The sequence below is a fragment of the Temnothorax longispinosus genome, chromosome 5 (assembly GCF_030848805.1).
Source record: "Temnothorax longispinosus isolate EJ_2023e chromosome 5, Tlon_JGU_v1, whole genome shotgun sequence".
Classification (NCBI taxonomy): domain Eukaryota; kingdom Metazoa; phylum Arthropoda; class Insecta; order Hymenoptera; family Formicidae; genus Temnothorax; species Temnothorax longispinosus.
The window spans coordinates 3,841,380-3,869,133 of NC_092362.1; the positions used below are offsets into that span (position 1 = coordinate 3,841,380).

General features: G+C 41.0%; 2 protein-coding genes across 17 annotated transcripts in view; one reads left to right on the forward strand and one right to left on the reverse strand.

The window, feature by feature from the left end:
* Bru3 (bruno 3) overlaps positions 1-26,664 on the forward strand; it is a 620,785-nt gene extending 594,121 nt beyond the window's left edge. For 12 of the 16 annotated variants that reach the window (XM_071779537.1, XM_071779535.1, XM_071779544.1 and 9 more), the window contains 4 exons: positions 2,282-2,359; positions 7,028-7,186; positions 8,891-9,075; positions 9,347-26,664. In XM_071779537.1, the coding sequence (XP_071635638.1) occupies positions 2,282-2,359; positions 7,028-7,186; positions 8,891-9,018 (365 nt within the window). In that variant the 3' untranslated portion in view covers positions 9,019-9,075; positions 9,347-26,664. The remainder of the gene's footprint in view (positions 1-2,281; positions 2,360-7,027; positions 7,187-8,890; positions 9,076-9,346) is intronic. The other 4 variants (XM_071779543.1, XM_071779542.1, XM_071779533.1 and 1 more) reach the window with 3 other exon arrangements.
* On the reverse strand, positions 26,325-27,729 carry LOC139813799 (E3 ubiquitin-protein ligase RNF181-like). Its single transcript, XM_071779550.1, has 2 exons — positions 27,275-27,729; positions 26,325-27,129 (listed from the first exon to the last, which is right to left on the reverse strand). The coding sequence occupies exons 1-2, from the start codon at positions 27,641-27,643 to the stop codon at positions 26,995-26,997; spliced, it is 504 nt and encodes a 167-aa protein (XP_071635651.1). The 5' UTR covers positions 27,644-27,729; the 3' UTR covers positions 26,325-26,994.
* Between the last annotated feature and the right edge of the window lie 25 nt (positions 27,730-27,754).

The following is a 27,754-nucleotide window of genomic DNA, read 5'->3' on the forward strand; positions in this document are numbered from 1 at the left end:
AAACTCAACAAATTCGAGTCATAACAAACGTATGATGGCTCGCGTATGCGAGCGCGCGAGCACCGCCGTTCGTATTTACCGAGGACTCAAAAGCGGTATATTTTTTTTTATGTATTTTCGGCCAGTGTACACATACGCCATCGAGATCAGCGAGTGGAAAAAAAGCAATCCCGGAATAACGGCGTACCTCTATCTGAGCGTGACGCGGCCCCGACATATGATGGCGTATTTATTTCATACGCCAAACGTTGATCCATCGCGCACCGGCGGGGAGGAGGGGGGGTAACGTCAATCGGAATATATTAAAGCGATGTTTGCACGGAAATAATTAATTCCGGGGCGAAAATTCGCCTCTGCCGATCTGAGAGCGGTAACTCGCGCGCACGCTCCGCCTATCCGTCACAAACAGGTATCAATCACGAGCATTTTAAATATTTATCAAGCTATAATTAATAACGGCGTACTTGCTTTCTGCCTCGTCGCGTGTAGCGAAAACAGTATAATGCCGGCTCGCGCGCATTTATAGCGAGATCCAAATTTACAGACTAACCAATTGTCATCAAACGTATGCGATCGCATCGCGAATTAAAATATAACGGGCACTTCTGTTTAATGTGAAATATTTCGCATTTCAATTCTCGTTGATCAGAAGTGATATTGATACCTATTCGTTCTACGGCCGTTTTTTTTTTCCCTCCAATTTCGTATAAAATATCATATTACGCGGCAAGTTTGATCAAACTTTTAAATAAAATTTTGTTATCTTAGAATCTCATTACATCGAACGATCATTAATGTTTTGACGCGATCAACATTAAATACGAGATGTTATAAAATTTCGTCGTAACAAAAAGCTCGTTATTTTGAGATCCTCCGTCGATTCGTTGTAATATGATATTAAGCAAACGCTATTACAATAATGTCTCTCCAATTTCAGAACCTTATTCCATACGAATCGTATGTCCTCTTTGCGAAATTCGCTTCCGTTTTAACGTTGTTTGTCTCGGGACGCTCCTTTCTCGATTGCTTAAATATTTAATTTCGCAAATTGCAACGGGATATTCCGTATACACAGTCGTGTGTGTACTTTTGCTACATCATTGCGCTAAGCAGGCGTTTCGTATCCCATTTTAATGAGGCACGTCGTTTCAAGAATCGGCTTTGAAGAGATATCTGGTGTCGGCTAATGACGCGCCGGATGCAATGCTGCATTTTCGCAGGCTGCGCGATGGTTTCGCGGTACAAAAGTATCGTGTTGAAAGTCGCGCGCGGTACGATGAGAACGTTGAGAGACGAATATCCTTGTCGGCAGAAACACCGTGATGAATGCCGCCCGGAATCGCCGCGGATACGAGACGAGCTTTCGTATCAGCGAGTCGCTTCTCGCTCGCTTTTACACCGACAAGGCAAACAGGCCACTCGGCTAGAAACGCGATTTCCATATTTCGCGTTAACGATAAGATTATGCGGGATCTCCCAAAAATAACAGTTTCGCGGAGAAAATTTTGCTGAAGATCAGCATTCGTTATATTCATCGGCATTTTTCCTTTGAAGCACTTATCTTGATAATCAAGCTTATAAAGCTAATATTTTCGAATAAATAAAGTCTACTTAAATTGGATAAACGGATTATCTAAATTGAAGTTCAAAGGGCTCGATTTTCGAGAGGCTTGCCATTCCAAAGCGAATAGAATCTGTCAATAATATCGAGACCCGGAATAACTCGCATAATTCGAATTGCAGCATCTCATGGTCCACAGAATGACGTAGAAATGGCATTCGCGTTCTTTACGTTTAATATTCTCCTCTTAATGTCGACGCTTTGACCTTTCTCCTCCTCCCCCTTCTCGCGAACGAATCTTCGGCAAATCGCAAGAATAAATGGTCGGTGTCCGATTTACGTGTCCCCGACGCTTCTGAAACGTACGGTCATAAATTACGCCGTTGTAATCTGTCTAGCGATGGCAACGCAATTTCTGTTGAATCTGTTGACGTTTATTGGACTGTTCGGCTTTTATTACTGTCATCGTCCATTATGTATGCGCTATCGCTGCATTGAATTACGACGCCTATATTCGTTCGGCGGTTACCGCCGCCGGTCTCGCGCTGTCGCTGGCTCTTATACCGTCGACGGCCGACAGCGGATCGCAGTACGGACTAGGAAAAGGACGAAAAGGAAAAAAAAAGAGAGGGTTTATGTTTGGGGGACGGATAGGCAATGGCACGCACAGATCTAGATGTGGACAGATCATGATGTACTTGTTATTTGTTATTGTCGCAGCTTACCCCGCCGTCTACGGCCAGTTTCCTCAGGCTATTCCTCAGCCGATGACCGCGGTGGCACCCACGCAGAGGGAAGGTAAGTACAACACGCTCATCAACGTCTAACTGTTGACTGTAAACACGAACGTCTGTAGACCTGAGATTGTAGACCCACGTCCCGTACACACGCCCAGACACGAATTATCCATCGTCGGCGCCCAACGAGGTGCAAGGAGTTTCGACTTCTCCCAAGTCGCCGCAGCAGACCGTACTTACCGCGTAATTGGACATCTCGGCAAAATAAAGCTAGGTGCTCGCTTTTTCCCGCATAATTCGATTATGCGAGAAAAAGCGACGATATTTGAGTAAATCAATCCAGTCTTGTGTTCCGTTTTGTTTATCGCGTTCGTCATTTCTAGTATAACAACGACCGATGATTGTCCAGAAATACCGAAATTTTTACACTATTTCTAACATTGCGAATACCTGCCAGGTTTCTCTTTTATCGAAAGAAGGTCGTTGTTTTAAAGATGAACGTTTGAATTCGATAATTTCGGTAATATTAGTCTCCATAATCGCACGAAAATGCGATTAATTAAAAACCACCGGTCCGAATAGAAGAACGCGATCGATCAAAGAGATAGTGAGTCTCGCCTATCAAACACATCGGCGCGGACTAGTCAGTTATACTACATCTTTTGCGGAAAGATACAGGAGAGCCGAAGGCAAGGAAAAAGTCGACCAGGCAAGGCAAGTCCCGGGTTAGAAGAGGGTTGAGCGAGCCAGCGCCTAATTGCAATTAACAACTCGCCATTATTAGAATATACGACGCCTCGCAATGAGATAATGCAAATAAAACGAAAGTTTTAATTACTTTGCCGCTACGCCCGCCGGCGATCCGTTGTTACATCGCAGGATAATGGAAAGTTTACCGCGACAGCGCTACCCCGCCTCCGTTTTATCCGGCCTCAACCCTCTGCTCCGACCGTTGTGTCCGCCGCCCTCTCGCTCGTCTCATCCGTTCCCATTTTCATTCCGCCTGATCTTTTCGTCTCGTCGATGCGTTCTGACGTTTTCCCATGCGTCGCGATTAAATCGTAAAGCGGTAGACGAGAAGAGTAAGAGAAATCTCTAATCGAATTTATTTTCCGTACGTGACGACGAATACTTGGCGTATTTCTCTCACCTCCTTCCCTTGGATAAAGAAAATTATTAATAGCTTCATTTTCCGGACGGACATAAACTGTACGAGATGAAATCACCTATAACACTAATCGTAAGCGATTCGCTTTTCCTCTTCTATCTTTTGTTAAATAATGTAAAATATCAATTCTTTTAATCTATTGTCGAAGAATTATATTATATTTTATAGCTGTGTGTATCTCTTATATTATGTTCACTTTTACATGAATTTGAACAATCTACAATTCTACATAGTTGAAATGACAAATATTCTTATACTTGTTTTCACTTTTCTCTGTGTGTAAGTGTAAAATGCATTGTCAAGAACACAAATAGTTCCCGAAGTTGTGTTTTAAAAAAGAGAACAACGTTTATCATATTGCTGACTTCTTGGAAACTTTTGTGTTAGATACAAGTTTTGTAAAAATATCAAGAAAACGTGTGTGTACAGACACTTTATCTTTTGGAGAAACTTATGTTAGATGTCAAAGTCGTTAGGCGTGCCGCAATATCGGACGGAACCCAGGGGAGCTGAAGGGGAGAATCGACGTTATTGTCATCATTGCATGACAGTGGTATCGATCTATTATTGACTGTCGCTTCGCGAGTTTACCCTTGCTCCGTGTTACTTTAAGCTCCTTGATCATTGTTCTGGGTGTTCTACGTCTTACGATGTTTTTTCGCTGTTCGTATATACATACATTTCTTCTCTCTGACCATGACTGTGTCACAATATTTTTTAACGTTGTGCGGATAGCTCTCCTCTTCTTTCCTTTATCTTTTTTTCTCTTTTTTTTTACCTTTACGTCAGCGTATCTCGGATGTTCATCGTTAATTCGGTGTTTCGCCGTTGCACTCGATGTCAGTGGCTGTTCTCGGTGTTGCGCTGTCGACCAATGTTGGTTGTTGCTTCGCTACGAGACGGTGATACGTGCATTGCGAGGTTTTGTAGTCCGAACCGGAAATCGACACGAATCCGTTTCGCGATCGGCAACACCGTCACTTGCGAAAATAAAGATATCGTTACACTTCAATCACGAGCAAAATATTTCGACTTTGCGAATCGAAAAACTTAAATTCATGTAACGTTATATTAATTAAAATAATATATTAAGAGCTTTAACAAAATTATTTTTTTACATATTAATTTCGCGTACATATTTTTAACTTAAAAAAATGTTAAGTTACATAATATTTTAGTTGCATTAAAATGATATATTATCAAATTTAATATCTGATTATGTGTAAGAAGAATGGGAAAGTCGCGCGAATTTAGGTGTCTTGGTGTTTCACGTAGCGTTTTGCTATTACTTTTCAACAGAAGTATTATAGATATAGAAGTAGACAAGGTAGTCATTCTCATTAAATTCGCGTGCACGTACCGCGTGTGTGCCAATTAGAGAGGCGAAAACCAATTTCAGGATCAACGATCGCGCACCGCGGCACGACGACGGGCTTTAATTTATGGCTCGTTCTTCGTGATTTCGTCGTCCACACCGCAATTCCCCCCCGTGCTCGCCCTCAGTCAGAACCGGAAACCCGTCGACACTCGTGCTAATTTGGGTTTCGCGTGACAGCCACGATCGAGTTATTACCAGGACGAAGTCGTTTTCGCGTAAGAGAGAGGGAGAGTTTGTCACTCTTTACGTAAACCGCAGGACAGGTTTGTGATTTCTCGAGGCACTAAGTACCCAACAACATTAATTCATAATTGACGGAAAAGTTTGAATTAAATCGGTGACTCGCTCGCGGAATATCACTCTTTTGTATCAAATTCAACTACGGTAAAGAACATTTCCAATCCGCGAACGAATATTACTTCGCGAATTTTGCATAGTATGAATTACGCGACATCTATCTGGAAAGCATGTAGAGCAATGCTCGAGGATAGGAAAGTTTTATCCTTTTGAATCTTAGAATCAAGTTTTGCGACTCGAAACAAACTTTTGCAAACGCTGATCGCGATGTGCTATTTTCGACAACTGCAATTAAAGTTTTACTCTCGGACAATCGACGAAAATCACCTCCGAATCGGATGAAAATATCCTCGTAAAACCGCCATAAAATTTTGTCCATGTCGCATTAATTCTTAAACTTTGCCGGAAAATTCGCGATGATAATCTTATCGACCAGCAAATATGTTCGACGAATCATGCTCGTGTTATCGTCGAACAGCGACATACCGGAAGTCGTAATCGGTGCTGAAAATGGACGATTATGCTCCGCGATGATTCGACGAGCATATCCCGATGGATTCCCGGAGGAATCTTTCCGCAAAAGATCTTTCGGGCAGAGACGAACAGGTCGCGATGAGTAGCACCCTAAAAGTTGAGTGGCAGCCATCTCATTACTTAAATGCGTCCGTTAGTCGGGAGAAGCTCTGGCCAAGAGAGCAGAAGTTTCCACGGTCATAATCGCCGCTAATTGACGTCGGAGTTATAAAGTTCAGTGAAATTAGCTAAATCCTTATTTGGACTGCCATTGTTCGGGTAGTCTTACCCTCTCTTTGCTTCTACCCTCGGGATTTTCTTCACCGGCCTAAATTAAACCCCGATGTCTTTGCCATTTTAACACCGGAAGTCGAAAACGAGACCTACTTAAGCGGTCGTAATGTAGGGTAGAGTAATCAATTATACAAAAATTAAATTACAAGTTATGGAAGTACAGAATTGTAAAATTATAAATGTAATTTTAGAACCTGGAGCGCGTGACATATAATCTTTTACAATAATTATATTACATTCATATATCATTAACATTTGTTCCGTATTGATCTCATTTATAATATAATCAGCGTAATATAATATGGATAAGAACAGATAAGTGTGTGTAAGAGAGAGTTTTTCGTGCAGGGTGACGGCAAACTTGTATCATATAGAATGCTCATGTAGAAAAACGTATAGCGACGGATTATCGTGTCTGGCGAAAATACGGGAATACCGCACCATCGTAATCAGTGTCATCACTATCATCGTCACGTCCATACCCATTCACTCATATCAGCATCCATCATTGTCACCTCATCCGTCATTGTGTTGTAATTCCCAGTGTTGTGTGTGTATATTTGAAAGTATAAATACTCAACGTTATTTGAACCGGGAGATCTCTATCAATAGTCACGAGCGAAACAATGCTCGTGACTTTTTTTTCTAATCGTTTTCTCAACATTCGGTCATTTTCATGTCATTTTCTGTCATTCACTCGCAGTCTATTTAAATTCTCGCTTGATTCATGCTCACGTCATTTCGCATCATTCGCGGGAGACAAAATCATGATTGTATGTCATCATCATTTCGCACTCGGGCGGACGAGAGAAATCGGTATTATCGTCAAGAGAGTCAACCGGCAGATTCATCTTCGTTCATCGAAGAAAAAGAAAGACGACTCCAGACGAAAAAAAAAGAAAGTAATCAGAAAGAAAAGCAATACCCCACTGGCGACCTTGCTAATGGGTTGAAACTCTCGTATCGCGCGGAATCATTTATATTTGCGAAGGAAACAAAACTCATCCAGAACTAACATTCTAACTTGAGTATTATACTTCAAGTTTAGATGTTTAGATGTGCTCTGATTTATATGGTAGGATGCTCTATCTCAGGACCCGAGGGCTGCAACCTGTTCATCTACCACCTGCCCCAGGAGTTCGGTGACGGCGAGCTCATGCAGATGTTCCTCCCGTTTGGCAACGTCATCTCCTCCAAAGTCTTCATCGACCGAGCGACCAACCAGAGTAAATGCTTTGGTAAGTGCGGGCGGTAACTACGGGCTTTCAGAACGACCAGCGACAACGAAAGATACCTGATGCACCTTAAGCCAAGGTAGGACGAAGGACGTCAACGTTTCGATGCCAAACAACGGCGTGGAAGCAGATATATAAGATCATATTTTCGAAATTTGAATATCTCTATTTTTACAATGTACAGTTATACGATTTTATTTACGATGAAAGCTGTAGCAAAAAATAACGTTGAAAGATATATGTGTGTGTGTTAACACATGTCATTCTCACAAAAAATATTTCAATATATTTTTGCTTTGAATCGTATAACTGGACGCAAAAATATAATCACGACGTACATGAATATGTCTGTGATTATTATTATGACTTTCGATCAGTCACATGCTACGGTGCTCTAAATGACTCTACACGTTTCCAATCAGAGAGTGGTGGATTAATCATGGAAATTTAATTCGTCTCGTCCGTATTAGCGGACGGACCGGGCAGACTGAATATGAATGCCCGTTTCAATGGAACTGGAATCAAACTGCGCAGTTCTTTTTTAGAGACTATGCAGAGAGGACCGAAACAGAGAATGCGTATAAAAGCCGCTGGCGTTTCTTTGATTAATCGTATCCGAGAGTATGAGGATACAGATAATTGGACGATTCCATTCGCGTTCGCTCGGTCCTTGGTCTATCTTCGCATTCGTCCACGTATGATTCATATATTTCCGTCCGTGTATTTTGTCTCTTCCTGTTTCAGAGACTCGTCATACCCCTCCCCCAAAAAAGAAGGCGGGCTCTCAACGACGCGTCATAATTATTCCCGCAACGGGGAAAAAAATGTGCAGAAGTTTGCATCCCTTTGAAGGCATTTTCCTCGCCGCGATCAATTTAACGAAAAGACTCTTTGACAACAGTTTTTGCCGAGAATTCGCGCAGTATAATTATAACCACTGCGATTGGACGAAATTGTTCTCCTACACGAGTTTTTTTTTTTTAATATATCGTGCGATGCGAAAACTCGGTATAGCTTAGCTCTTCCTCACAATTAACTCTTTCCGTGGAACGAGAGAGAGAGAGTTAAAATAATCCGGGTGTCCCTCGGCCCTAAAATAAAAGTAATTTGCGGAGCAAAGAACTGTGGGTGGATGGAGGACGATGGGACTCGGTCAGGTGGTTTAGACCACCATGATGTCGAAACTAAAATGAGGTCGACGTTAATGGTCAAAATTGGCTTAAAACGAGAAAGTCGTGATGATCTTTCCTCCTAAGGGTCTTCGTTATCGTGTATCTGCCCTTGCGGTGCAACTTGGATAATGTCCAGTCCACGAATGAACATTTTTTATCCCTCACGGAAGATCTGGTTCGCCTAGATTGCTGTTTAATTCCTAAATAGTCAATACTGTCCTCAAAATGTAGCAACTATTTAAAAATAAGCTATGCTTTTTCTTATTACATATATAAATAGTATATTTCCCTATGTATAATTATAGATGTTATTATGATGAAATTGATTTTTTGTTGTTGTTTTGTTGTATTATATTTATTGTGCTGCATTTACTAATAATCAGCGCCTTCGTCATATAAATATTTGACATTTTTTTCTTGCCATTATATGCATTAATAAATAAAAATTATATTCTTACATGATATCGAAAGAAGATTTTCATAAGGGACGGAAAATCTATTACACACTGCAGGATTCAACGTTCGCTATTTTCAGGTTTCGTGTCGTTCGATAATCCAGCGAGCGCGCAAACAGCGATCCAAGCGATGAACGGCTTCCAAATAGGGATGAAACGATTAAAAGTCCAATTGAAGAGGCCCAAGGACGCCAGCCGGCCATACTAACCCACGTCCTAGCCTAGAAAATCTGGACGAGTCGCGCCCTATGTCGTAACTTACAGAGTAAGTTTTTTTTATACATTTCTTTTCTAAGTTTCTTTTCTCGTGAAAAAGAACACTTTTTATGTTTATGTGCGAGAACTTTTTCTGTTAGACATTTTTCTTTCAGTTGTGATAAAATTATTAATTTTAAAATAAAAGTATATCGATATAACTTTATAATTCTATTTATAATTCTTTAAGTAGTAGCCTTATTAATTTATAAACGTGGCAAATAACTTTATTATGCATTCAAATCCCAGAAATTATACAGTATCGTCGCTCTGAATTGCAGATGTCGTCCGAGAACGTGAACTCGATGGACGCTCGACGATCAGGAGTGACGAGTTGAATCACCGTTACAACGCTCTCCGCCGTAACAACTTAGTATACTAGCTAGTTAATTCATTAGAGGATAAAAATTTAGAAGTCAGTAGGACAGCAACGGCTTCAACGTTGTTGAAGTTGTTCGTGCGGCGGCGGCGAAGAGGCTGAAGCGAAAGCGATGAAGGATGTTCTGCGCTGAACCCAGAGAAGAAGAGCCGAAGAGAGGAGAGGACGAGAAGTACGCTGAGACGACGTTTCCCAGATGCTCGGATAACCGGATAATCTGTCGATAGGCAACATCGGGCTTTCCTCTGTCTCCTTTACGTCCATTCTCACTACAAAATCTGCAAATTTCTTTCTGTCCTCCGCGAGTCTAGCCTCTGGTCCCTACTGCCAGGTGAAAGATTACGTTCGAGCTCGAGGACGAGGGCGCGAATGGGCGCACGAGCGTGCAGCGAAACCTGTCGTAGAAACATTTCGAGGATCCGATTATCCCGGAGAGACCTGCCGGAAACGCTGGAAAAGTATTGAAAACTGATTCACGTCGTCCGGATATATATTCACGGCGACGACACCGTTATAGTTACACGCGCGAGTCACGACATCGCGCCGCGACGATTGTCCAGCATCAAACCGACAATAGCTATCGCGAAATTATCCCGTCGAATAAAACGCCCCTAGGAGTCCCGTCGTGTTCGTTGCCGCAGTCCGACGTAACAGCGCGGAAAAGATGCCACCATGGCGGAGGAAAATTTGCCGAACTCGTACATCCGGTCTGATTGATCCCTCGACGAGGACTCTCGACGAGGTCGGATCGTCGCGTCCGTCGGCCGGACAGAACAGCCTGACGATCACCGTGGTATGAGAGACTGACGAATCTTTTGTACCGCATGCAGCGAACGATATGTGTAGTCGTCGCGATCAAGATCCTGCGCGCGTCACCCACGACGACGACAACGACGACGGGACGGATAATAATCTCCGCGCGACTGACGAAAGTAGGATAAAAACGCAGGCTCGTCCCGAAGACACGCGGACGAGGTCCGATATCTCTCTCCCAAAAAGACAAATGTCAATCATATGCTATACAGGGTGCTCGTCTGACGAAACGCGTCTGAAAACTTTGAAAAAAAGAAAAAGACAAAAAATACAAAAAAAAAAAAAGATGAAACCCAGAGAATCAAGCGGCGAACATGGGCTCAGCGCCGGTCCGACATCCCAGCCGGATATCGGGTTCTCCTTAACGTTTAAGGTTTAAACACGTACGACGCGCTGTAGATTTTATATACTGCAGATAGAGGAGTGAAAGAGAGAGAAAGGAAGTGTGCGTGAGGAAGGAGTTTGTCGCGCGTCGTGCTACGCGTCGAGGAGGAAGCGAGGAAGTCCTGTCCTACTCGCGCGCGTTCGCACGGTGCTCGTCCTCCGCGACTAATAGCTCTTATTACTATTATGGTGATTATCATTGTAATTATCGCTAAGTAAGTGACGCGCGAGTTTCCGGCCGAAAGTATAATCTATTCCGTTGTGGTTCCTGCGTGAACATCGAGAGAGGAATCGCGTGTGAGGGCGCGATCGCCCCGCCCGTCCCGCTATCGATTCCGTGGTTCGGTCCGATTTGGACGGATCGATCGACGATCGACTTTGCCTGATCGGTTAAGCATCGCCCGAGAAATGTCAGCCAGGCTGTGATTATCCAAACGATGACGATGCCGATGACGATGATAGTCCTCTTTAAGTTTTGATTAGTAATGACGCACTATATCTTCTGTTGTTGTTAATGAAATAGGAAAAAAATAGGGAGAAGGGAGGAAAACCAAAGAAAATGATGTAAGAATAGTAATATTGTGTAAAATGCAATATTTATTCTAGAATCGCCTATCGTCTTTCTTTAGACTGCGATACAGAAAGGGGAACAAACAGTTAGGGAATAATATTTTTTACGTTTAATTTTATTTCTTAAGTATAAAAAAAATTGAGTTTAGGATGGATTATGGGAGCTGATTATCGTGCAATGATTTAATTGACTTATATATGCTTTATTCGATGTTGGCCGGGACTCTTAAAACGATGACAGATTTGAACGTATTATTTTCGCGAGAAGAGGACCGCGCGCTGCCGGATGTAGGTTCGGTATGCCCAATCGATCAATCATGTGTGTTCATGCGGAATTCTTGTGACTGAAATAGACAAAACATTGAACATTTCGCGCGCGATGCCCGGTCGGATACGCAGAGTGTCTCGAGCGAGTTCGCGAAAGAAAGCCAAAGAACAGGGGGAAGTAGGCGAGGGAGGGGAAGATGGGAGGAATAGGGGGTGAAACAGACCGAATATATAAAATACGCATAGGGTAGGTGAGCGATGGAGCGGAGAGGAAAACTCTGATCTAGCGGAAATAATCATCCATCAAAGTACCAGCACCGCAGCAATATATATATACATATATATGTATATATATATATGTATATATATATGTATATATGTATATATATATATATTTATATGTATATATATGATAAATATTAAATATTATATATATATTTATATAGTATATATACATATATATAATATTATATATAAATACATATGCGTACGCATACACACACATTTACGTACGTGACGTGTGTATATGTGTATATATGTGTCGATCGAAAGAAATTAGAAACTTAGTAAATTATTCTAGTTTAGCTAAATCAACGTCTAATAATAAATTATTACGCGGATATACACGCGGGGAGGGAAACGGGAAAAGGACGAGTTTAGTGAGACGAGAAATTGTTTGGTCCGGCGCGCTGCCACGGTTATTTTATGTTTGCACATTGCATTATACATACACATTATACATCATGGACACACACATTTACGTAAATCATATATAGACACACACACACACATGTACATAGATACATATACATATTGTACCTATGTTTTTGAACGAGAGCAAAGATCTTCTCGTTTTACAATCCGCTCCGCGAATTTGTTGCTCGTCCGAACATGCAACGCGCGCGCGGTACGCATGTCGCGCGTCGCACGTGCGCAATTAATGGACACCCAGTGTACGTGGCTCACGCACGTGCGCGTGTGTAATCGTGCGTGCACATGTGTGTACGTACGAGGCTAATTATACGACGGAGAGAAATGCGCTTGAAAGAAGGGCTTGCTAGTTACGAATTGACGATATAATATTAATATATACATATATATATATATATGTATATATATAATGATAAACCAAATAATGCTAAAATGACAAAGATAAAGGATTAATAACGATAATGATTATTTATGGTACATATACATAACTTATACACTACGGTAACGTAAACATACGCATATATATTCTTGTCATTTTTAGAAGGTTAAATTTATATAATATGTATATATATGAAAAAGGGGGAAGCTATTAAGGGTCGGCAGGAGACACGGACTCGCAGCTAACCCAACCCGACAGAGGTCTTCATCGCTGCGAGTCCGTATTTTATTTATTATAAATTTTTAAGAGCAAAAATGCAAAATCGGGCTCTTTAGCTAACTGTATTATTATATAAAGAGTATATAAAGAAAATTCACGAATCTATGTAACTTATTTTATGAGAAATCTGGATAGGTATTACGAATCCGTAATTCCGGCCGGCCGACATGTCGAATTACGGATTCGTAATATCCAGATTTCTCATAAAATAAGTTACATAGATTCGTGAATTTTTTTTATATCTCAGAGAGACTGTGCGGGAATGAGATATTACCGCACTGTTTCGAGTGGAAAATTTCTCGTGTGTGGAATTGGCTATTTGTCGCACAAAAAACACGCGCGTAATGGGCCACTTTCCACGCACTTGTAGTATAAAATAGTGTGTGTAACACGTGCGGGTTTTCAACTTCCCGCACTTGTACACAAATAACTATTTATATATTCTTTATATAATAATGTCAAGTCAGCTAAAGAGCCCGATTTTGCATTTTTGCTCTTAAAAATTTATAATAAATAAAATACGGACTCGCAGCTAACCCAACCCAACAGAGGTCTCCATCGTGACTTCTGCCGACCCTTAACGAGTCCTTAACGACTCAGCAACTTGTGGAATTATGGCATGCAAATTTCAGAGAGCGAGAGAGAGAGAGAGAGAGAGAGAGAGAGAATGTGTGTGTGTGTGTGTGTGTGTGTGTGTGTGTGAGAGAGAGAGAGAGAGAGAGAGAGAGGAACGAGATTACCCTCGCGCGAAAAGCTCAACGAAATCCATTTGAAAGAAATCGCAGACCGACGACGCAAAGTGGACGCCCGAAGATAGAAATTCATAAAAAAGATGGTGCCAGATCGCTTAAATGAGTACTTATACACACGCGCATCGTGCGAATCTCCTCTCACGTGCATATACATACAAAAATACGAAGACAACACGCATACACACACACGTATACACATTCGCGCGCGCGCACACATTAAAGGACACGTATACTGGAGAGATGCTTCTATGCAAGCACCAATTGATAATATCACTACAATCTAAGCTTTTTAAAGTCTAACAGTACTATTAGCGAATATCAAGGAATGCAACCTACTCTAAATAGATAAACCATAATGAGATAACGATATAGATACATATATATATATATATATATAAATATAAATAATATACATATATAAATATATAAATACGAAGGTAACGGCTATTGTAACAAAAAAATACAACTATTTTATCCAAACAAAGTTTTTGCTACAACCGAAGTAGTGTGCATCTCGCTATGAAATAAATGAGACTTAACTAAAAAAAAAAAGGATATTCTTAGCTCTAAGGAGAAATATAATAATATGATAATAGTATAATCTGTGAGGATCAGCTTTGAATTTATTTTTACATGACGTGATTGTAATGCTGAGGCGAATTCGATGCTCGCAATTTAATGTTCCGAATTCTGGGAGGCGACGTGCTCGCGCGCATGCAAAATCCCAGACGTCAGAATGTACTCCGCGTCCGAGAATCGAAGACGCGATTCTCGTATCAATTCGAGGCACCCAATCCACCGCGTAAATTCATTTGCATCAACTAAGCGAAGATTGTCGGTTGCACAGGTCGGTTGCCAAATGAAAATCGATACTCCGAATAGTTCTGGGATGCACGTACCACTTATCTGGATGCAAACGGATTCCAGCGGTTTCTCGATCGAGCGAATCTATTCAGATTTAGGACGGAGACACGATAAACTATATAAGAATAAGATTCAATAAGACGAAGAATAAAAAACATGATATAACTTTACAATAATGTACAATAAGATAGATCGTAAGAATTAATTAATTAAGAAGCAAGTATAATTAAAGCGTAAAACAAACAAAGATCTACTTTTCCTATCAAATTCTGGCGTGTGAGCAAAATACAATCTGTGCTTCGTATTGAAATATTGTTTATCGTCCGGTTGTCGTACTTATTTTTCACTGCTGTCGTATCTTATTCAGCCAATTCATCGTGTCTCGGCCTTTAAATTTGGAATCGTCGCGGAAAATCGCGAATTCGATGGTTCGACGCGCATTTTTGTTACGAACGTCCGTCGATCTCGCGCCTCGGATAGCGCCCCGCGAACGAACGACGAGCACGCGATTGGATCCGTGTTGACGTGCTATTTCCTAATTCCTATAATTAATCGCGACTCTCGCGCGAAAAGCAGCGAGAAAGCAGTGCGAAATTGCGACATTCACGGGTCGTACTTTTCTCCGTACCGGCCGATCGCCGTTGTACGCGCGCGAGGAGACACGATAGGAAAAAGACGAGAATTTCACGCTCTCGCTCTCCGGGAGAAGGGAACGAACATCGGACACACCAGCAGCACCCGCCACCGCACTCACACGAAGAAGCAGCCAAAAAGAAACCTATCAACCCTCACGACACCGCTATGCCGCGTTGTTACCAAGTCCCAATTAGACGTAGAACCATAAATTGGAATCAAGTCACACGCGCCGCGATGCGATCCGGCAGCCGTGGTGTCGGTGATACTAGGAAACAGGGTATGTTTTTTGCAATTATTTGCGTATAACTTGTAAAAAAGAAGTGAAATTAACGAGAAATAAATACATCTTCATGTGTACACGCAGGATACGCATTTACATGTACACGACAGGCACACACACACATATATATACACACACGCACACATACCTACATACATGCAGATTCGCACACGCATACACAGGGGTATCGCAAACACGCGCCAATCCACGAGGGAGCTTGGGAGCACGTATAAAACATAGACACGAATGGCGAGCGAGGCTAAAACAGTTAACTAAGGCCGCTAATCGTACTACTTCTTAAATATACGAGTAAGCTAAAACTATGTATGTCGTCGTAGACTTTAAGCGCGAACGTTAGAGACTCGTCGCAGATTTCGGGAGTGAATTTTCATCGTCACGGTTTGGGAACGAAGCCGAGTTTTTAGCGGGCCGTCCTAGTATCGCGTATTTGCTGATGGAGCCTTAGTTTCCAATTGTCTTCGCGAGACGCGTTCGACTGGGGGCCCGTTCGTTCTCGCGACCTCGGAACCTAGTCCGTTGCGGGGTACACGAGGCCGCTGGCCACCGGCTCAGGAATATGCGTCGCGTTCTCCGGTATAAGTGAGCACAACCCACGCTCGTTCTTCCTTCCCTGTCCCCCGTGTAATTCTCTCTTCTCGCAATCTGCTTCTCCCCGTCTATCTCGCTTCGACGTCGCGATCGCTTCCTCGCCATCCCCCGCCATTCGGTAAATCGACGAGGGAGTGCAAACGGACCACGACGACAACTCGTCGTGACCGCTAGTTGTAATTTCGCCGTTCGACACGACGTTCAGGGCGACCGATGTCAATTCTTTCAGGTACGCTTACGCGCTGTTACACGAGAGCGACTGAAAATGCGCATTTTTGTCCTTTTTTCTTTGGCGTAATGAAACTTCACGAGCCATCGAATCTTTCATCGCGCAATCGCACACGTCCTCGCGAGAGATCTGTCTCTCACGCGGTTATCATCCCGTGCCTCTCTACCCGGCCACTACTTCGATCGACTTATCCGGGACCAATCGTTCCTTATCACCCCGAAGAACAGTGCGTTTCCTATTGTTATGCTACGCGACACGTGAGAAATCATTTGGATATGCGAACACGCGGTTCGAATTACAGCGAAGTGTATTATTTCCCTCGAAGGCACGGTTTCCTTCCTCATTCTCGCTTTTTCTCCCCTCTCCCTCTTTCTCGGAAAGCACACAAGCCCGCCTTGGACCAACGACACGCGAGATGACGAGCGTACGGGAGAACGAGGCTTTTCTGCACCGCGTTTTATGATGTGAACGACGAATTTTAACGATGGGGAAGCAACTTTATATTCTAGAACATTAGAAACTCTACGTGTAACGAGCTTAACTTAGTGCGCTGAAATATACTTTGTAACACGAAGTTTCCAATTTTCAAAGAGTCTTTTCTTTTATAAAGCAAATGAGATACTACGTTCGTTAAACGAGCGCGTGTCTTTACGCAGATTGGGATCCAACGGTTTATCTATATACTGTTCGCTGTCGTTGAGAAAAGCGGGACGATACGGATATAACATGACTTCGTGCTTTTCCCAGGCACACCTCGCGTTCGCCGGGTGATTAGGAGTTATCTCACTCTTATTCTTCAAACTCTGATCTAACATTCTTAAAATGCGTACTCTCTCTTAAGCACTTGCTTCAATAAATACTTGTTTATATACATTGCCGCGTTTTCATAAAAAATTTTATTTTCTTTGTCCTCTACTTATTTTGCTTTGAAAAAGTAGATTTGAGAAAATTGTGCGGACATGTGTGTAAAAGATAACAGTAGATTCTTGGGCTATATTTATTTTCAGGCTCGATAGGATCTTGAATATCCTTCTACCAATATTCGTACATCTTTTTAAGTACAGTTGATTAAAACGTAAATTTCAAAATATTACAGGAAAGATTATTTAATATCGATTTTCGCAGTTGCTCGTTGCCGAAACTTTTTTCATGTGTTTTAGCATATTCGTTCAATCTTTTGATTATCCCCAACGTTTTACTTCCACCGAATCTAAATTGAAATTATTCCTGAATTTGGAAGCATAACCGAAACATCATCGACATCTTACAAAATTATTAATAACGCTTTAGTATGCGAAGTATTAGAAACGTTGCGTAAAAAAACGTCGATTCGTGGCGACTATAAGGTATTTTCTTTTCATTTACTTCTCACGTTCAACGCTAATGCGAGCGACACGGGAAGATAAAGAATCGATAGTCATCAAGATTACATCTGCAATGCGAAGAAATAGAAGATAGATTTTTTTTTTTTAATTTTTAACGAAAATTTAGAGCAAGCGATAATAAGTAACGCGAAGAGCGAGAGTTCAATAATAGTTATGGATAAAGTGTAGTGATATTTCGCAGTTTTACTAATTGTAAGTTATATTTTTATTTAGTCTTAAATATTTTCGAAACGTACATCGACTGAACGAGCTTTACGAAATAGTCATAAACGATGAAAAGACCATGCGTCACGAATCGACCGTAGAAGTCTTATAATTCTTTGCGTTAGAGAGTGTACAAAAACGTATCGAAAAACCATAAATGCTAGAGTGAGGAACGCGTAAATAACAATGCAAGTAGGGCTTGTGGTACGTAGCGCTTACGAGATGCTAAATAGCGGTTTGAGAAGATTCGCATATAGCGTAGTTTTATATAGCGAGCCATCTTAAGCGAATAAGGGAATGGATATATACATAATGATTATATATGATTATCTCTAACGCGTACTTATTAGAACTCTAAACGCACTAGAATCCTTTGTGTCATGAGGGAAGAATTTATACACGTCACACTGGTCACGCAACTCACAGCGCTAAAAGTGCATCATACTCTCTTACATACTCGATATATACATATATAATTATGTACATAATATATGTACATGTGTGTATATATACATGTATCGAGTTTGTGTACATATATAGATATAGATAAATAGCACACTTTTGAGATATGAATAATACGCTAGCCCGAGAGAACTCGACGAAGAACAAGCGTGAAAAACTCGGCAGTACGACAAAGCGCGGAACTGCAGAGAAAAAGTGGATGTGCGTGTATGCGACGTACGCATGTGTAATGAACGAGAGCGAAACGGAGAATGTGACAGTAGGCGAGAGAGCACGACGTTAAAAGGTTACTCTTGCAGACAAAACATATTTTAAATAACTAATCGCCAAAAGACAAGTTTTTAACTTTAATCTCGTAGCGCGTAAGGTCAAGACATAATTTGACATATATAATATATATATATATAATATAATGATTGAAAGTCGACTCTAAAATTAAATTTAAATCGAGAACACACGGGAAGGTATAAGAGGTTCTTGCCAATGGCCACGTGCATCTAAGATAACACTCAACACAAGGCACTCGAGTTACGATGGATCTTTAAAATCGGAGGAAACGAACGGGTGACGAGAAACGCGAATGATGAAGCACTCGAAAATCGGCTGTCCCGAAGATTCTCGTCGATCGATATAAAGCCCACAATTCGGATATATTCTTCTCGTCCTAATTCTAAAATCTTTGTGTAATTCCGTAAAGCATCGCATTCACAGTTTTATCATTCGCGACGATATTGAGTATTTTGCGCGCAGCAGAGACTAGAAGGCCGATGGACGTAGACGAATCTCGAGAGGTTTTCTTTCTCTCTCTTTTTAAGACCAGACAAAAATGTTTATTTATTAACCGTTATATTTTTCGTGACTCTTTATGCCGATTCGAAGTTAAAAGAATTGAATTTAACGAAAACTGTTAATAAATGTCATTTTTCTACCAAGTGGACGTTCACCGGACATCCGTTGCTATATGGGTGAAAAATAATATGTAAACTAGAACCGGCAATTGTGTGAGAGGTTGCGTATCAGGGAAAAATCTAGAGTTGAAATTTTTCGTGGAGAGCGAACACATTTTTTCTCTAACGCGTTTGAGTTAACTGCAGAGAAGGATAATAATAACGTTTCGTTATCGGGAACGATCTGTTCCCGACGCTATGCCAATGACACTTACTTATAGGTAGCACGCGAGAATAGAACGCTACATATTTTCTATTCGTCATCAATGACCTGCGAGACTGTTTGATAAAGGCTTATTAGCCAGTACGAGCGACACAGTTTCCGCTTTTCGTTTGAGGTCTCGTTTCGATTAACGTGAGGGTAAGAATAATTGTGCCAACATCGATTCTTCCAAATTTATCGCCGTTTCGAGCACATATGTCGCGTCGTGCGCGAACAGTAAGATAATGTTATGCACGTCGGTCGATGCGCTTCGAAGCATGACGTACGGTGTTCTCATATTTTCTCTCTCGACACGATACACAACCACTCGTTCGTGTCACCACGTATCTTACGATCGAATTCCCCTCTAATTTTTTATTTAATTCCGTCGAAATAATTTATCCGCACGTCCGAGACGAGAGTGCAATTTGATCAGGATTAGAATCGCGATCGATACTTTTTTTCTCGCAAGTCGACTCGGAGGGGCAAGACTGAGAGAACAAAACTGGGCTGGGATCGGGTGAAATTATAATGCACCACTTCGGCGCCTGCTCGGAATGCAACAGTTGGCTAACAAGTGGCCTCTTTCGCACGAGATGCCGGCATGATAACGCGCGCGAACGGCCGACGAAATAAAATACGACGCGCTTTCGAAATGATACCCCTGGTCCAAGTTTTCCAATCGACAGTGTTCATTGTATTTGTCGAAAATTTCGAGTTATTATTCGGTCATTAATCCAAACCGCGATGAAATCGTCAAAGTCGACGTTAATGTTCTTATTCCGAATGGCAGTTGCGTCATAAATGATACTATAATCTAGAAAAAAAATGACAAAACAAGTCTTTCTTGGGGAAACTCATTTTATACTAAGGCGAGTTTGTACTTACTTTGCTTAACGATTTGAAAGTCAGTTCTCACAGTGGCGTCTCTCTTATGAAGAGATAGCACGAGGATAAACATAAAAAATCGGAATTAATATTATGTCAAGTAAAAATATAAAATGGTTTTAAGAGCATACTTTCAAGCTTGTCTCGACTATATGCGCTCTTTTATATTCCAGAAGTGCGAATTTCAACAATCTTGAAAACGTAAACTGACGGGAGTCACGTGGAAGGGAAGCCGCGAAGTTTTGCATGGTCCGCGATAGAAAATCGACGCGACAAGAAACGCGTTTTCCTCCTTAGAATCTCGCTCTTAATTTTTCGTTGCAGTTTCGGGCGACATTGGTCGGCACATGATACGCGCACTCTCCAATCGATTAAAACGATTCCCGATCGATGCTAAAGCATGCCGCAACGCTGTGATCCTACGATTTTAATAAACGCAACTATCTTCGAAAGCTGTCCTCGAAATGTTTACCATATTACCGGTTGCGCGATTACTCTATCGAGTTCCAAAGGTATCTCTAGTCGAATGTTTAGTAAAGCTGTATACTTACAATAGTTACAATTAGTACAGTGATTGTTTGTCGCGATTATTTGCTCGATTACATTTATACCGATTGTACTTATTACGTTGGCTTATAGGTTCCCGCATTTCTCGTAACAATGCGCTTTTGCTGTTTACTTGAGATGTTATATATACTGTTGCGAATACTATACTTGTTAAATGACTCCGTATTAAGCGAACCAACGACAGTTGCCCCTGGCGAGTTGCCCGTTGCCGAAGAACGGAATTATTTCAGGCCCAGATTGTACCGTCCAGGCGAGAATAGTAGTTCTCAAACATCGGTGATCGTTCCAGCAAATGGTTTATCTATCTACATGTAATTTATTTTATCACAATTTTAAAAAATTTCGATAGCAAGTGCTCAAATAAGCTAAATATCATACGTTAAAATAATGTTTATATGCCATACAAAACAAATTATAAATTAATTCGATATCTATTGAATTCTAAATATTTCTGACATTTAAATTTATTTTTATATTAACCGGCATTTCACTTTATTGGATTAATATTTGACCACGTCGATGGATGAACCATTATCAGGACGAACGGACAACGCGAGTAAAATGTGTAACGATTCCTCGCACGCGTTAGTCGTTTATCGTTATCGACGGGTCATGCCGCCAAGGCTCAAAAAAGCGATCGGCAACGATCGATCCAGCAATTGTCGTTCGTTATATAGGAGACATGTAAGTCTAATCGTACGAATCACGATGGTGCGCGTCTCGCGTCACGCGCACCGCGAGACTGACTTTAACGCTCGCTTGCAGGAATTTCGAAAACAGTGCAATTACGACTTAAAAGTCTGCGGATCTAGTCAGAATGAGGGAATTGGGTGAAGGGCGCGCGGAATTTCTAGTGATCTCTAGTCAGGACACGTCGTTTTTGAGTCCATTCGTGAAAAATGTCGATCGTATCGGACATTATAGGCACGTCCGCGCGTGAGAGCAAATCTTTAAAAATAATTGCTATATATAAAAAATAAATAAATATATATATATATACACACATATAGTTTAGGTATCCTTACGAAAGTGCAAAGGAACAGCTAATATATTGTGCGGCGGTCGGTGTGAAAAAGAGTGCGTCTTGCGTGATGACGGCCGGTGTTTTATCGAGACGGAACGTGAAGATACGACGTGAAGATACGCGACATATATTGTATAATACGGTCCATTACGCATGTCCCCCTTTTGTTTTTCTCACCGTGCTCACGGCTAAGAAAAATGGCGTTCGCAATTGCGTTATTATCCTGCTATATACCCTCCTCGCACGCGGCATGTCCGATCGACGATGTCGATATTACGATGGCGTTTCACTTGCGTTCTCGGATTTGGATTTGCTTTCGACCGCCGTAGATCACTCTGAGGACGATCCGACTGCATCCCGTACTCGAGGCTAAAAAGTGTAGAATTTTTTAACTGTACTTACGACTATATAACATCTAACCTGTATATTTTTACATATTGAATATAGGAAAGCGAAAATTGAGAGTTGACGCGGAGAAGGCGCGGGTAAGAGTCGAGTATATATAAAAAAAAAAAGAAAAAGTACGCGAATAGCATAAAGACACACGTACACACACATACACAGACTTAATATAAACTTGATAAAAATACGTATAACTCGTACACACGTACACATATATACATATACGCATCACTTGGGCGCGACACGATAAGTATCGTCGAGCCTTGAGGGAGAAAGATATTATACAGGTCGTAAGAGATGAGATCAGTTTTATTGTTGATTTCGGCGTGGCATACAATAAAATTTTGTAATCGGCGGCCCCGAGTCACGCGCTTTCGCGCTCGGGGCCCGAGAACGTTGCGTAGTATAATCAAACCCCGACGTAACAATGCGAGTTTTTTCCTCGATCGGACTCGGGGCGAATTTCGGGGCGGTCGGGATCGCCGGGGGTGTAAAACGAGCGTGATCGGGCATGAGAAATCAGCCGGATAATCGAAACCGAGAGATCCGCGTCTCTCGGCGATCCTGAGAATACGCCACGATACTCGCCGCAGTAAGTCGGAAGAAGATATCTGTACATAGGAAAACTACAACATAGCACAGGGTGTACGTACATGCCGGTGCACACGTAATGTCTTATATAGCGGAAGTACTAACTATGATAGTGTATGAAAATAATAAGACGTTCGCGGAGCAGGCCAGGCGCTTGGTGATGGAGGTGCATCGCCCCTTTTCCCCTTCATGACGAATCTCGCCCTCGCAGGTACGACCCTCGAAATAAAAGAGAGAGAGAGAGAGAGAGAGAGGGAGGGAGGGAGAAAGAAAGAAAGAGAGACCGTGCCCTACGGCATAGTAATTGAAATAATTTACGATCGCTACGCTCGCATCTTCAAATCAGTTGACAAATCGGAATCGAAATGCCTAATACGGCGTGAAGAAAAAAAGAAAAGAAAGAAGGTGGGAAATAAGTAGCGAGAAGACATTTGGGAACGCTTCCAAATTGGATTCAAGTTGTTTTCTATTCCTATTGCTTAAAAATAACTCTCGCCGATGATAATGCAGGGGATGTGCATTAATAGTTTAATTGATCTAGTCGAAATATATTATCATTCTATTATTCGGTTGTTTTGGCAATGTTTACGACAAGGCATAAGTTTTATACGTGCAACTATAGATTAGTTTTTTTATTTTAATACAGTAATATATTCTGCTGCAAAAAGATGTGTTAGAAGAGAGAGTTTTTTAGTTAGCAATGCTATGAAATAAACGCATTACAGTAACTATTTATTACAAGCGAAACAGTATTAACATTTAACGATAATGCGTTACAAGCGAGTGAGCAAAATTTACGAGTTAAATCGATTGAATAGACGAGATGGTTGATTTATTGCTATTACTATTAAGATTATTATTGTTTGAGTATTATAATATTATTATTATCAATGCTACGCTGTCGCTAATATCGCAAATATTATTGCAAATATTAATATCCGGCCAATGGCGATTATTATAATTATTTTGTAACGAACTATAAAATCGGACGACTGGATCGGACGTAAAATATTTCAATTCATTCGTAAAGTTTAATGAATTCGTTTCGGTTGCGAGCGTATGCCGAGAGGACAAACGACCGATGCCACGTAGATCAAAAGTAATCGAATAGAACGGTAGTTGCGCAAGATGCGACAGAGCGTTATTAGCATATCAGCGTGTTGAGCTTAGAGAGGCGCGCGGAACAATGAGACCGCGCGCGGTAATAATATTACCAGTAGTATGTGTGCGTTCAGAGAGGAAACGAGAGAAAGAAAAGTACGTACAATAGCTTGCGGGTATTTCGGAGAAGTGAGAGACGTTGCAGCGAAAGTGCGTTCCTCGGTGTTAAAAACGCGATGTCATCGACACTACTATAGATTGCTGGTTACTATCAGAAATATTGCGTTTATGTCGGATTATATCACGATAATAGGAACGAATGTATCGCTATCGTTTCTACCGTCTCTTGAGATCACACTAATGCAACATATTAATGTTTGATTAGCAGTACTGTCGTCTCCATGCACTTTTCACAAAGTTCAACTATCCTTAGGATTCGAAGTCCTAAGCTGCATCGACTTGTAATATTACGCTACGTGCGAAAACGAGTCTAGATAGCAATCAAATACAAAAGTACGATATCGCACGCCAACGGTACGTGCAGATGAATTGACAGACATTCCAGCATAGGTTTCGTATATTGCTGCGTGACGATATTGCAGTGTCGGTGGCATCGAATGCCGTGTATGCGAAGATGAAGTTGTAATTTTGTAGCGCGAAAAGCGAAAGGGGAACGCTTGTGTTCGACCGAAATCTCTCCGAAGATTCGCTGACGCTTTCAACGGCAGAATTTTTCGTCAAAACGCACGAGAATCGCAATGTGATGTGTATATTAGTACATTTATGAATCATACGTTAGGAGAGGCGTATACACATATATATTGCAGATTACGACGGATCACTCACCGCGCAGCGAATGTCGAGAAATTCTGCCGAGACGCCTGTAGAATAAAAAATAGTTATTCATAAAGTCACTCTATCGAGGGCGAGAGGTAAGATACGAGAGAAGAAGCGAGGGGCGCGATGCAGGAGTGGGAATAGCGTGCGAACGGAAGATACGCCATTTTGAATTATTATTTTCATAAGGAACGTGTAATATAAAATATAATATATATAATATATATATATATATAAATATATATATCGATATGGACGAATTAACAGCATCATCGGGACTTATGATCGCGACGATGATGATGGTTAATATATTATTATTATTGCTATTATTATGGTTATTGATTATGATTATTATGGAATGACGATTATTATTATAACGAGAAAAAGAAGCTAATGCATTATATAAAGAAAATAAAAGTAATTACATTTAACACTTACGTTAGGAAGCTAGATACATACATTTGAGATGCAAGCGAGAAAATGGAGCAACCCACGCGTTCGACGAGAAGTCTGTAAGTGTCATGAAAAAAAAAAAAAACTTAACGTCGTACATTTCTATATCATGGTAGAACACGGGGACGTATATAAAGGACTAATATTTTTTAGCGAACGTCGCGGATATCTGCTCTTCGTCAAAAATCATGGGATACGAAGTGGTCAAGTCTATATACGGGCAAAAGAAAGAAATCGTTAAATATCATTGATAATCTGTATAAATCCGTCTTTTATATATATTTCTGTTAAGATGACATATATTACGTTAAATCGACCAAGAGTGAATTCTGAGATCGGCGTCGTGTCGAATCCAGAAGCCACGTATCGATGGACGGAGGAGAGGGTCTCCCGACGTTTGCATTTACGCGCCACGGACGTGTTCCCGTATTCAAACGTAACTTTAACGATTTGTTTTCTCGATTCTTGTTTATCTTATGTAAAATGCCGAGCCGAAAGTACTGTACGACGTACCTTATCCCACTTGAAGCTCGCATACAGATTACATAACTAGCTATTACGGACATGGCCATTAGCAGAGAAGTGTATCATTCAAGATAGTTTATCATTAAAGAAACGGTAATCATCATAGATATATTAACGACATTATTTATATTATTACGCATATTATATATAAATAATTGATAACATACTAACCCCCTCTAGGGTGAAGTATTGTGAGGGGGAGAGGGAAATGGGTAAGGGGGAAAAAAAACTACGAAAGGGTCGCATCCATGTGGGCGCGACAGCGGCGGTGTGTCGTTTTTTTTCGGAGTGTCGTCACCGATACGAGAGTGAAAAAAAAAAGATAATGAATAAACCGCCAATTACTTTAACTTCGACAGTACTATTATTTGTATATGCCGAACGATTATGCCGTTTTCAGCGCAACATATTTTGGCAATTCTCTTTGGTGATATGGTTCATAGCGATCGTGTTTCGGTGAGAAAGAGACTGAGCGAATGCGAGCGAGAAAACGAGAGAATGAGCGAACGAGCGTGTGAAAGAGAGAAAGAGGGAGAGAGAGAGAGAGAGAGAGAGAGAGAGAGAGAGAGAGAGAGGAAGAGAAAGAAAGAGAAAGAATAAATAGAGTGAGAGAAGACGGAGACCGGAGAGAGGGAGAGAAAGAGGAATAGAAGAATAAACCAAACGAACAAAATAAAAATCAGAAGTTTCTATACTTTTTACGGAGATTGTTATAGTCTAAGCGCACACTGATCAAGGCATTCGTCGCTCGGCAAAAAAATATAATACAATTATTAATATAAAATTTATAACAGAAATAAAAATAAATGAAGTTAATAAATATGTACACTGTATAATAAACATTATTTCCTATTAATAATTCATGTCTCTTCTTTATTCAATCGTCTTTCGCACCACAAATTAGAGGTTGTTGAAATCCTCGGCACAATATCGTATTTTAGATGTACAGTATATACAAAATATATATATGTTTTACATATTTGTTTTTTATATCTTTTTGATTACAAGACACTTTCTTTAATGAACAAGAAGTATAAATCATTACATTGATTATACAATCGCTGACTATCTTTCCGACTACCAGTAATTCAAGATTCTAACTTATGAATAATGTGAATATTTTTAATTGTAGTGATATAATATCCTTAGCTTAAGATATGGAATGAAAGATAACTTTTCAATTAAATATTTACGTAAACATAGAATTATGCAATGATTCCAAGTCCTTCTCTCTTTCTACCGCTCGTTTCTTCTCTTTTCTGTACATTTCGTAGTCTTCATCGTCTGTTGGCAATTCGTATCGACAGAGCGGGCACGAGTTAGTCTGAAAATGCAAAAGTTGTAAATTATACAAATAATTAAAATTGCTCGCAAGTCCTCGCACATTCCAATTCAAATGATTGTTATTATTTTAATAATACCAATGCAGTTTTTATATAATTTTTTTCAATATTATTTTCCTCTAATACCTTCTCTAACCACGGTACGATACATTCTTGATGAAACACATGATGGCAGGGCATCGATTTCGCTTTACTGTCCGCTTCGAATTCCTTTAGGCAAACCGGACACTGCTTCGTCTCGCCGGATTCAATCTTAATCTCCGGTAAATTAGCCACCGCCTCCTTCGACGCTGGTGGTGGAAGTTCCGTGTCCTGTCCGACCAAGTCCCACATGCCAAAATCCCGCAGGAACCGTGCCATTTGAATCAGATGGTTCGGCGTCTCTCCGTCACCCAGAGGCGTCCAGCCCATCTCCGCAAAATAATCGGACATGTCGGAATCAAGGTCGGAATTGTTACAAGCGAGCTTGCTTTGCAGATAAAACGGCAAAATCATGCAATGTCCACCTTTATCGTGATGAATGATAACTTCACTTTTATCTTTGATATCGATGATCAGATCGTTCCGTGGACATCGGTGGGCATCTTGCAACACGTAGAGTTATCA

What these genes read in the sequence shown, in the direction of transcription:
- LOC139813799 (XM_071779550.1), bottom strand. Translation starts at nt 27,643, where the DNA reads ATGATTTTGCCGTTTTATCTGCAAAGCAAGCTCGCTTGTAACAATTCC. An exon ending in TCGTACCGTGGTTAGAGAAG is followed by an intron (nt 27,130 to 27,274) that starts GTATTAGAGGAA and finishes TTGCATTTTCAG; the next exon opens with ACTAACTCGTGCCCGCTCTG.